The sequence below is a fragment of the Ptychodera flava genome, chromosome 19, assembly GCF_041260155.1.
Source record: "Ptychodera flava strain L36383 chromosome 19, AS_Pfla_20210202, whole genome shotgun sequence".
Taxonomy (NCBI): domain Eukaryota; kingdom Metazoa; phylum Hemichordata; class Enteropneusta; family Ptychoderidae; genus Ptychodera; species Ptychodera flava.
In genome coordinates this window covers 33,131,319-33,144,297 of record NC_091946.1, presented here as the reverse complement: position 1 = coordinate 33,144,297, position 12,979 = coordinate 33,131,319, and the positions used below count along the sequence as shown (strand labels likewise).

Below are 12,979 nucleotides of genomic sequence, written 5' to 3'. Positions count from 1 at the left end.
TTGTAAGTAAAATTTTCGTGCAAATAATGCAAAAAATTGTACCCTTTAACCCTTTGAACCCGGCTCGGATCAGTCTCTAGGGCCAAGAGAGAGAGAGAGAGAGAGAGAGAGAGAGAGAGAGAGAGAGAGAGAGAGATTTCCGAAGGAATTCACATAAGAAAAAGCGATGACTCTATCGGAAGCTACGGTTTCGGAATTTATCACCTTTCTGTCGACGTTGACATGGTAACCAGCTACTAAATGCTAAATCGCTATGTTGTCGTGAATCTTCGTGCTTTGCGATTGGCGTAGGATCATCGCAATCAGTGGAATAGAACGAAATAATTATTTACGGATCGCTTCACAGTAATTGCGCGTCACGTTGCTATGATCGCTGTCACCCTAGAAACGGCTGGCCTGTGCACCTCATCAACGCGCAACATGTGCAACACGTATGGTATTTTATTACATATACAGATATAGTGGCGCGTGATGAAAAGAGGCGGCCGTCGTGGAATTGCTTGGTTACTGAGGAGAGGGTCGTTCCAATTACCAGGCGACGGAGTTAACGCCGGTGTTTGTGAATGTTTTTCCTTCTTAAAGACTAATATGTCAAGAGAGTGTACTTTAGAGTAGAGATTTTTTCAGTACGTTATGCCGTCGAGTTGGCACCCCTTTATACGCCCTTTGCATAATCATCGTCAAAATATAACAAAAAACAGAATGCATGCAGTGTATGAGCGGTTCCACTAATCTTTTTATTACTTATGATTAATCATAGTTACAGCCATTGTTATTTCATCAGATATATGTCCATTGCTGAAGATATTAGAGAGAGAGAGAGAGAGAGAGAGAGAGAGAGAAGAGAGAGAGAGAGAGAGAGCGCCAATATTAATTAAAGCAGGAACCCTATCAAGGTTAAATTATGGGGAAAGTAGCATTTATCGATGACGTAACAAGATTATATGTGACAGACAGTTATCTAAACAAAATAGATAGTTTGTTACCGTTATCATTACGGAAGGTCGGCCGAGAACTTTTATTTAAACTTTAGGGTGGGAGGGTTTGAAATAGGATAAATTGGACTGCCGGAAAGATATTTTTTATTTGGACCTTTTAACATAAGGGACAGTGAAAACATACGTATATAATACATACATGTTCTGTACATAATTGTATACATGCGATAGCACGGTAATATATATATATATATATATAATATATATATATATATATATATATATATATAATATATATATATATATATATATATATATATATATATATATATATATATATATATATATATATATATATATATATATATATATATATAAAATGAAAATAAAACAAAACAGCTCAGATTAATAATGTGATGAAAGAGAAATAGCCAGCTTAGGACGTACACAACGACGACTCCAGTCAATAAACTTATCCACGGATGATGAGTTCAATTCTGACTTAAATTATAGTAATTATCAAATAAGTGTTAAACCGAATAATATGTGATCTGGACAGTAAATAAAAAGAAATGCCGAAATAGTTGTGGACAGATAATTGTAATAATGCTACAACACCATCGCTCGATTTTTTTTTGAATAATATGTAAAGTTGTAAAAACGTAACTAAAGATTGTTATGTGACGGCCAACACACGACACAGCGATTTTTACTTTCACCATCGGCTTAGTCTTACATATTTTAGTAGATCGGCGCACGGCTTGCAGAATTACAACTTTCTCTGAGGGTGGTAAGGCTTGTGTATACTAGATAAGCTACATCGCACACACTCTCTCTAGCTCTACTGCCCATAGGCTTCTCAGGCGAGATTAATTTTATTATGCTAATTAGGTTGGACTAGTGGAATCGGCAGCTGGTAGGACGTGTGTGTGCCACACTCGCCGGCAACATCCACAGTGGCGGGGATAGTAGAATATACCGTGTTCGGATGTAATGCTCATCTCCACGGCCATCGCCGCCGCGTGAAATATCGGAGTCGTCGTCTTATCGCTCTGTCTGGGCATGGTTCTACCCAAGAGGACATTGCTTAACGTGCCGATTCGCCGCGAAGAACGATGGTGAAGAGAAAGAAGTCGACCTCGGAGACATCGAGGGATGCCGCTAAGCAGATACCGCTCCCAATACAGACTTTCCTGTGGAGGCAGACGAGGTACGTCGTGTTTGTGTGTTTTTAGTGTACTGTCACTAGAGCTTTTGTTGACTGTCTGTGGAATTTGACGAGCCCCTACATTGAGGTTCATGCTTGAACGATAGCTAGATACTCATTGAGAATGAAGATTTCGAGCTGCCGTCTTTCATCATGAAATAGACACACCGCGCCGCACGCCGAAAGCGAACGCGGATTGCAGTGTAAACCCGATTTGTTTATTTTCTCCCGATGAATGAATGAATCAGCTGAATATTTTCGTGAAATATCACGTTGTCTCTCTCTGTCTTTCACCGGCAGCCCGTTCATTCGCCCAAAGCTGGGAAAACAGTACGAGGCTAGCTGTGTGGTAAGTGGAAATTCCGCAATCTTTTGCAATTACTGTTCACATAGCATCTTGTCCGTTCGGCCTTATCGGCGTAGTTCTGATTGCGAACATTTACACTTGTGTAAAGCCCTGTAATGTTCACTGAAGCGCCACACAACGCTATCTCTGTGAGAAAACTTCAAGCTAGAAAGACAAAGACATAGAAGACATCGAGAAATATGTTGTTCATATACAAGTAAATAAAATTTTACTTCCCGCGTTTTAGTAATGAAACAGTGTTTTCCCAAACACTGCAGTCCGCAACATTATGGTTGCAGGCACGCACGCGGGAAATAATTTTCAACGCAAATATTTGAAGGCCGCGGAAAAGTCAAGTCGGCGGATGGGGCTCGTTATGGATGGCTATATCCGTGATATGAGAGGGCGAGGGTGGAGTTTTTTGTTTGTCTCCAAATAACGATGGAGCTTTCTCTCGCCAGGAATCTCCCAATGTCATTTATTCCCAATAACGGGGCGCATTTGTATCTGTTGATATAACGGCGGTATAAATATGATAATCAAATATGAAAATCAATAGAATTACCCTGAAGGGAAATGCTCGTTACACGCCGACGTTACCGCCTTTCATATTGCTTTCAAATTCGCACAAATGTTCATCCACACAGTTGCGTGGCGTCCTTTCATCGGCAAAACATTTTATTTTTGTGATGCAACAAATTTGCTCGACAAACATTTTCACATTTCAATTTGCAGTTATTACTTAGCGATGGAACGTATTGTCAAGTACCATTAATTTAGTCGGATTACGACGGTATTAAGTAATTGCTTTTGTAAAGCTGGGACGAATAACCTGAGGATTTCACCATTCATAAAAAAATAAACATACTACTAGGAATGGAAGTAATTTTAGTTTGAAAGACCGCATGGTATCTGTCATATGTTTCTAAACCTCGGGGTATCTCCGTTTTCGGGATATATATGAATGAGGTAGCGTAATTGATGGTGGATAAAATATGAAGTCGTTGGAGGAATTTGATGAAAAAATATTAATTCAGTCAATGGAATATCATTCAAAAGCTCGATGATATTTTGTACAGTTTGTGAGTTATGCTAGTGCTAAACATGAAAAATATGAACAAACTTGATTAAAGTCGCCAATTGGCAATATAGTATATCCTCCATTAGTGTTCTTCTGTAAAGTCACACTGCATAAATGGAAACAATTTTACTCATTAATGGAATCTTTGAAGGGGATGCTCAGAATGAAGACCTGCAATTCGAGTTATTTTGCATTTCAAGATTTGACAAATGTATCTTGAGAGGGGCATACTTATTCCTGCTTGCATTTAACAATCTTTTTCGGCCCCACCCCGTCAAATGAAGCAATTCTTATTTTGCATGATTTTTTATTTTCTTGTTTGATCATCCCTTTGCAAGGTGTGATGGTAGACCCCTTAGATAGCAACTCTGAAAAGCTCAATGCTGACAGGGTTTGTAGATCCATGCATTTCCCAAAGGGCATTAATCAAGCTCAAAATAACTTGAGGCAGTATCGCCTCTGGGACAGATATTCAGACTCCCAAACTTTTACAATTCTTTTCAGATCTACCACTTGTGGGGGCTCATTTTAAAACACGTGGGGTGAAAAAAATTTTCACTATCTTAGTTTTTCGAAAATTAAATTTTTTTTTCCCATGGAGTTAACACAGGGATGGCGGCCATTTTGAATTTTAAATATCAGTAAATGTCAGGTACTAAACTTTGCACGGTGACCCCTAATTTATTAGGTAAGACTATGGCTTAAAACTTCATTGAGGAAAGTTTGAGCAAAAGTTTGTCTTTCACTTTTGAGATGCATGCTACCATAAATGGGGACAACACAGGCATAAAACATGGTTTTCTGTACAAATATGATGGCACTCCAGTGAATGTTTGACTCCTGGTGACCTGGAGAAAATTCAAAATGTTGTTAGTCCGGAGCTTTGTGAATGAGATAAACAGCGAATTACTTTTATACATTTATTAGTTTCAGACAATGGGAGCAAATAAATGCATGGGCGGGCAACATGTCTGGGATTTAGATTGTCTACAAATTAGTAGACTACACATGTATATCAGGCTTCTGTAATTAAGTGATGATGACCTCGTCCGCTTAGAATGTGCCTCGGGGACAGATATTTGGATTCTCAAATTTTAATACTTTTCTGGCCTACTGCCTGTGGCACTGTCCTATATTTATGAAAATAGAAAATTAATCTTTCCCCATAGAGTTTACATAGGGATGGCTATTTTGAATTTTAAGTATTGGTAAATGTTGGGTAATTTGTCATTCTTGTAACAAAATTTGCAAGATGACCCTAATTTTTATTCTAGATTTGTATTAAAGAGAATAGTTCAAAGTTACATAAGTAAATTTGAAAGTTTGTGAAAACTTTAAGTTTTTCAGTTTCGAGGTGCATACAACCTTAATGGGATAGGTAGTAATATTCCATACTCAATGTAACACTTTGGTATGAATTACATTCATTCTGCCACTCAAAGTATGAACCAATTTGGCAGGCTATTGTTACCTGACTGTTCAAATACGAGTTACAATAGAAGAGAAAATTCTAAGACACAACAAGTGTCTTAAAGTCTTTCACCCTAAACCCATTCACCATCATTTTCCTCTTTGGTGATTCGAAGGTACCATTTAAACGATAGCCAAGCTTGTACCAATTTTTAGTCTTTTCCAGTATGATAACATCCATCACTGAGCTTGATGCAAAAAAGTAAAATAAGTGTAAATATTGAATATATGTATAATTAAACATAATTAGATGTTTATTCTATAAGCTGTTAATGCCATTGGTAATTCACCTATTGTCTTTTAATACTTTCTTCCATTCCCATCTTTAAATGCTAAATCTTCCTGCTTGCCTGAAAATCAGTAAGGTAGATCTTGACTTGGTATTGAATATTTGTAATTTATCAGCAAGTTTACGATTTGTCTCTCATATTGCCTCATGTCAGAGAGTACATTACATTAAGCCAATGCCGCTAAATGTCAAAGTCTAGGAAAATGAGGCCAGTTCACAGACACAGTGGCGTACTTAAAACTTGATTTACAGCGTCTCAAAAATCATACTGAATAATGCCGTAGAGTTGAACGGACACTCGCTAGTGCATTACTTATAATATCTTAAACAGACAGACTGACCCATATGATGGTTAAGTCTTTCAGGATTTCAATTGAGTGGGCAACCTTATGTCGTTTTTCTGTTTGTCTGTGAAAAATATGATTGATTGGCTTTGTATGTATTAACCGATATTTAAATTTTATAATGATAAATTCAATACGGTATGTAAAGGTTAAACCGTTGCTCATATTGCTTAAAAGTTGATTTACAATGCTCTAAAACACACCATACAAAACCTTCCCACTGTGTTAAATTGGTAAAGCTTGTCTTGACATGCGTTTTTGATATTCTATAAATCAGACAGAACTTTATTTTTGTACCATAATTTTCAGTGTCAGCATTTATGTCATACATTTTGCAAAGCAAAGAGCACTCAGAAGATTGCAACACCTTTTAGTTAGCATTTTTGTAGACATCTTTGGAATAAAGGCTATTAACTCAAAAAAATTGCATTATTTTAGCAGTCTCCCAATTGTTTCCAATGGACTTAACTTAAAAAATTGCAATATAGTAGCCATCTCCACATGGTTTTGAGGCTAGGCTGAATTTAAAAAATTGCGATATTAGCTAATTTCTACATTGTTTCCAATCTTCAGCAAATCAAACAAAAGGTCAATCTTTAGCACATCAAAATTGCAACACAGTAGCTATTTCCACATCGTCTCCAGATTGAAGTTAAAGACTTGCAACACATTAGCCAATAAGTCAGTACATTGTTACCAATCCCCAGCAAATCATACTACAAGGTCAATCACCCTAGAGCTGTGAAGTTATTCAAAGTGACATTCTGCAAACCTGACAGTTCTCATCATGGGACATCTTGTTCAACTCTACCCATGTACTCCGACATCTATCCAGAAGGGCATCTCCCTCCTGTGTGTAATATATACCTGCCAAGAAATGTACACTTGCTGAATATTGACTCCATTGCCTTCGATCAGTATTTTCAACTCCTAAAAAAACTCTTCTTACTTAATTAATGCAGTGATCAGTAAACTTTTTTGATATATTGAATCAGATTTTCCAACAATTGAGTAGTGACATTTTATTTATGCATTGATACTTTTTCAAAACAAAGTAAACTGTGTCTTTGTTATAATTTAATCGGAAAATGTTTCACATTTCTAATATTAATAAATTTTTCAAATTCAAAGAATTTGAAAAATGTATGAGATACAATATTTCGATTTTGACCTGTACAGTGTTAACTATGTGGCAAACGCATCAGATGTGGCCCGTAGTCTGTACAAAAAAAATTCCAATTGGAAGGCTGCCTCATTAAGATGACAAACCATTTCTAGGAGCAAGTACGCATTCCATGCATGAAAGCAGTGTACTAGGATTGGATTGTGAATTTGCCTATCGGGGATTACACAAAGATGCAAAGGGCAAATTGTATACGCCTGTAATTTGCATACATATGACATTGGCGTGGATTTAAAACGCTGAGTGGAGCCTAAAGTAGCTCACTAAAACAACGTAATAGTGTACCATGATGTTGTGACCGCGCCAATATGTAGCTTACATGTACATGTAGCGACCCAAATCCTTAAACAGACGCATTATCAGGAGAACTGAAACGTAATTAAATGTAAACTTCAAAAGCGCTTTTTTTGAGTGACTGCAGATAACCGAGTGATTTTCTTAAGAAATCAGAAAATTGCAAACCCTGGTATTAACCTTTGGAGACTGGCAGTCTGTATGCATTTGTAAGGGATAAGCTGGATTACTGCATGCAGGTATACCCAGGGCATTTAGGTTTGTAAATCCTTGGTGTTCTGTTTTTTGTGCAGAGATAAGTGAAGTTTGAGTCGTAATTCTGATTATTATACTCCAGAAATACTTTCATTTTTAACACAGACTCAAAGCTTCTCCCTGATATTTGTGTTATTTGAAAATTCTGTGAATTTATCATAGAGACAGTGGTTATTTACACTATTTTGAAATAGGAATGCCAAAATGGACTTGTACATGTTTCCATGTAAAAATCAATTTTTTTCGAAGTCCTGTACATATATATGCTGTAGGTCTGTCTTCTTATTAAATAAAAATGATAAAAATTATTCCATATTGTTTATGATACATGTATGTGCAGCATTCAACTTGGAAATAGTTTCCTCAGTGAAAAAATACTGTTCTTCTCTGAACCAGTTTGATTTCTTTAAATTTCACTATTCACAAGTAGGATCCTTCAAATAATCTGAACCTAAATCTTGTTCAGAAATTGCAACAGCATTAAGCTGTATGATTGATCATTTACCCCATAAACAAGATATTTGTGTTTTGAATCGTGTATAAATACATGATTTTTTCAAGGATATGCAGAAAGTGATAATTGTGTAAATCAAAATCGTTTTTTGGCTGAAATCACGATTTTTTGAGGACTTTTCAATTATCGCTCTACATACTGTTTTAATACTCAGGGGTAATTTCACAGATATTGCCTGAATTTCAAATTGTCCCCTGCTGTGACTGGTCACAAGGTTTCCCAATTTTTGCTGATTACTTTCAAGGTCAAATTCAACTGGGTATAGGGAAGTTCAGTTTTTGCAACTAACACTATGAGGATGCTCTTCCAAATAATGTTTTAAAAATGTGATTATATTACAAGACGTGATTATACCATATGTTGTACATAATATTTTATAGTGTTTTTCTTATTGCAAGAATGTTTGAGTTGTTTTTAATTATTGAAATACCTTTGTAGGAATTTTTAACAAACAGGATTTAGTCATTCAATAAATTCACACACTCTGATCAACCCCTGATTTAACAAAACTTTGTTGATGTAAAGATGTACTTCTAGATGACTTCGTTGAATTTAATATTACTGTACCGGAGGAAGCAATATTTGATTCTGTACTGTGGCAATATTGTACACACTTTGGTACATTGGGTGTTTATGACCACATTCCAGTATCAAAATAGCATTGAGTGTAACTGTAAAATAATATTCCAGTTAGTCAATTTGATTTTAGATGATACTAGTCGCTGTCTATTTAGAATAATTTTATGATTTCCAGTAGTTTTCTAGTTGCATGTACAACATGTGAGTACCATCGTGACTTTCTGCAAAGTAGGAAGATCAGTTCTTCATGGTAACTTTTACATGTTTTGGTGTATTGTAGGTTTCTGCCCATTCAGTGCTGCTGGAGTAGTGGATCACGGTTCATTGTTTTGTAAGAGTAGTCACAGATTTGCTAAAATAAGATTTGATGTATACATTTCAGCGTGTCCTTGAGCTAAAATTAGACTGTTTGGAGATCTCCAGGCATACTCCCAGACTGATTACGTGATATTTACATCTATGAGCAAAATAGATCTCTCTGTGGAGCATGATTCTTGGAAAATCATCACTATCATCAAGTCACACTTGATTTTAAATTGTATTTTCCAAGAGACATTATCAAACCAAATTTAAACTTTAAAAGTGTTTTATTAACAATGTATATCATAAATATATTAGACGTGAATATAGCAGGATTAATTGTGTTTTATAATGTCATGTTTAACAATTTAAATGAAACAGACGTGACACATCTAGGCCATATGTGTTCCATCAAACTGTAAACTGAATAACCAAAACCTGGGCTAACCCCATGTGCTGACAAACGCCCTTTACTCATCGATGTATAATGCTATCTAAATTGCCTATTGTTGAATGCGTACCATAGAGAAAGAGAAGATGTGGATTTTTGTCCCACCGATTTTGTTTAGGCTGGTACCCTGGTATATATTTACTGGGCTTCCTCTTGCAATACATGTACAACAATTCAGTGAATTCTCAATTGGAGTCACCAGCTAGCGAAGACATCATAGTCAAAACCACTCAGAATATTATTTATGGGAGAACAGAAATGGGGATCATATTCCTTGTAAATATATCTTCTCAAACCTTAGTGAAAACACATAGTAGTGTAACATTGATGACATTTTGTCATTCAGAGTATGAACCAGACAGTCTTGTAAAGTTTTGCTGAGATGAAAATGATCATTAACATGTGCAATATGAAACTATGTTTATTGCAGTATCGACATTGAAATTATTCATGCCACAGATGTTTTGAAAGTGATCCATCCCAACATATTACAGAAAAACAGATTTGCATTCGTCACTTTAAGGTAGTATGCGCCTTGAAAGACATAAGCTTTTGCTGGAACTTTCCTTAATGAAGCTATCAAGCATTCTCTTTCCAAATCAAGAATTAAAATCGGGGGTCGCCGCGCAAGTTTTGGTACTAGAGCAACAAATAACCAGGGATTTACCAATATTTAGAATTCTAAATGGCCACCATCCCTATGTTAACTCTATGGAGAAAAATAAAATTTTCGAATTTTGAAAAACGAAGCCAGTGAAAAGTTTTCTTATACCAAGAGCTTTAAAATGAACCCCCACAAGTGGTATATCAGAAAAGAATTGTAAAAGTTTGAGAGGCCGAGTATCTGTCCCCAAGTCGTGTTCTACCTTAAACAGTTATCACTTCCCCATCTGCCAAGTCAGCAAAAAGCAATATTTAATAGAGATGGCCCGTGGACACTGGTTCAAGAAGGATATCAATTAAAATAATCATTGCATTTAGTATTGTGAATAACGGTGAACAACAATTAATAAAACTAATTAAACAATCAATAAAAATCCATAAGAAATGAGAAAGAAGCGAAGGCAGCTGTATAGGAATGACAATTATGCCATCATAATAGCATTTTATGACCTAGGAAGTATCAAATTATGATTAATTGGGCAAAAGAAAAAAAAAATTGAATCGGCACTTACCTTGTGTGAATTTTCCTAGTGCAGTAATGAAATGTACAAATGTGTTCCAGACATAAATTTTGTGATTTATGGGATCAAAAGATGTAATGAAATTATTCAGAAGATTTTGAAAGATCAATTTGGGCTTTGCTAACCTTCTCATCCTCTGTTTTCATATCAAATGCTTTTTGCAGAACGTTATTTGTCAAACAACCTTCGAGTTATTAAGATTTTCCCAGTGAAGGAGGTCGGCTATTGACTTTGCTGTCAACTCGTTTCATATTGTCACGACTGATGAAGCGTTTTGATGTGCGTACATTGTGTGTGTGTCCAAGCGTATTAAAATTGAAGTCAAGGAAATAGCCTTATGGCACTCCCTGTAGATATAGAGTCTTGGTTGAGAGTGTAGAAGCAATTACGTTCTCAGAAATGCGGCGTTTTTTTCTTAGATCTTGATCCTGTGTTCTGGTAAACATGGTGTGTGTAAATTTTATGAGGACGAGATTGTAGCTTTAGTCTGTGTCAAGGATGTTTGTCCAGTGCATTTCAATACAGGCTCTTTGGAGATCCAACACATCACTTTAGATTTTGCCTGCTGAATGTTATCAAATCAAATTTTCTTTTTTTGCCCAGTGGAATGGTTTTAAACATCTCATCTTCAAAATGTAATTCTGAACAACTTCAAAACTAGCTGATAAGTTCAATTTTGTATCTCACAAATAACACTCAAACTGTTGATGGGCACTGAACTTACGAAATCAAATGAAACTCATTGAAAGTTATGTGAAGCAGCTTAGTCTACAGTTTGATGAAAAATTAGCGGTATAATTTATCATATTTACGTGACAATAAAAAACTGTAACCTAACTATTGGGTTAAAGACGACTGATGTAATGTTTCATTGTATTATCAATTTACATTTAGCATATGTCTATAAGTGCCATAATCCTCGTCAGTTAATAGTTAAATAGATGATCCTGATAACACATCCCCTAAGCCCATCACTGGGCAATATTGCTAAATTTCTGGACTTTGTAAATTGTAATTTGAAATTTGTATTACTTGTCTATAGCACTAATTAATCTCCAAGTCGAGGAGGCATGGATACATGATTGTTGGTGAAAAATGTGTCTGGGTTAATGTAGAATTCGCCTCGGGAAAATATTTGGACTCAAAAAAATTTTTGCAATCCTTATACCACTTGCAAGGGCTCATTAAGAAAGATTTTTGCTGTCTTACTTTTTCAAAGATTGAAAAATTTTATTTTTCCCCATAGAGTTAATACAGGGATGGCGGCCATTTTGAATTTCAAATTTCGGTAAATGTCAGGTAATTTGTTTCTATGATACCAAACTTTTTGGACAGCAACCCTGGTTTTTATTCTTGATTTGGTAAGAGAATGTTTGAAAGTTTGATTTTGGAAAATTTGAGCAAAAAGTGTAAATCTTTCACTTTTAAGGCATCTACTACCTTAAAAATGTTTTAGCAACACACTACACTGATACAAATTGATATTCTTCCCGACTGTGAACTCTGCTCCTGTGTTAGTTATTTATCTTTACATCACAGCTATCAGAGTAACAATATTTCATGCCTTATCTTTGTCAAATTCATCACAAAAAACATGCCAAATATTTACAGCTTTAAAGTCATTTTATGACCAGTTGTCTACAGTGTGCAGAATGACCCTGTCTTCAAGCTGTGCTTTGGAGAGAAAATATTCAAAAGCAAAAATCTCGAGAAGGCAGTATTCTGATAAGGATCCCTCTGGGTATTTTAACCAGACATATGTCCTCCCTGTTAAAATTTTGCTTTCTTCATACTCTGCTCACTGCCTCAAGAATTTTAAATATTTATCCATCAATTTGTATATTTATTGGAGTTCTCTCGTTCGACTCTCCTCAAATGGAAAAAAGCTTGATTTTATCGTTTTCTACAGTGCAGAGCTAGTACCTGTTTGAAGTCATTTGTTAATGATACTGGAGGGCAATTCAGAGTAAAGGCTTGCAGTTTGTGAATGTCATACTGATGGCATTGTAAATGTGTAAATCTCGCTTGTAGACGGCAAAGTGCTAATGAATCCTTAATTGCAGCTTGTGTATGTGAAAATTAGAGACATGACTCAGAACATGTCCAGACGTCTCCTGTCTCAAAATTCTGTAACAGAGAAGTAGCTGCATCAAATACCTATGTGTCTCTTGTTGTTCTCATGTCATCTGTTATCATTTATTGACTGTTTCTCATCTTTTTTTGCTTGTTGAAACGTCCTATGTAGGATCGTTAAGATTTGTCAAAATCTGATGCAACAATTGCAAACTTAGCATGACCTGATTCAGATTTGTTCAAATTGTCGTTAAATTGTTATTTAATTATATATTTTCAGGATGTTGCTTTCCATTCTGTATGCACAGCTGCTGTTCCTTTGACACTTAATTTCAAGCTATTCTTAATTTCAGATGGCCAACCTGATTCAGATTCAGTCATTTGTCTTTTACGATCACAGTCGAGCTATATTGGCTGCTAGGTCAATTTTGTTCTCTCCCACTTGATATCATCTGTACGCTGATGACAATT

General features: G+C 35.8%; 1 protein-coding gene across 8 annotated transcripts in view; it reads left to right on the top strand.

Moving 5' to 3' along the window:
- Nucleotides 1–1,749: 1,749 nt before the first annotated feature.
- Nucleotides 1,750–12,979, top strand: part of LOC139119319 (protein unc-80 homolog) — a 182,207-nt gene continuing 170,977 nt past the window's right edge. For 6 of the 8 annotated variants that reach the window (XM_070683075.1, XM_070683076.1, XM_070683081.1 and 3 more), the window contains exons 1-2: nt 1,750–2,148; nt 2,446–2,494. In XM_070683075.1, the coding sequence (XP_070539176.1) occupies nt 2,054–2,148; nt 2,446–2,494 (144 nt within the window). In that variant the 5' untranslated portion in view covers nt 1,750–2,053. The remainder of the gene's footprint in view (nt 2,149–2,445; nt 2,495–12,979) is intronic. The other 2 variants (XM_070683079.1, XM_070683078.1) reach the window with 1 other exon arrangement.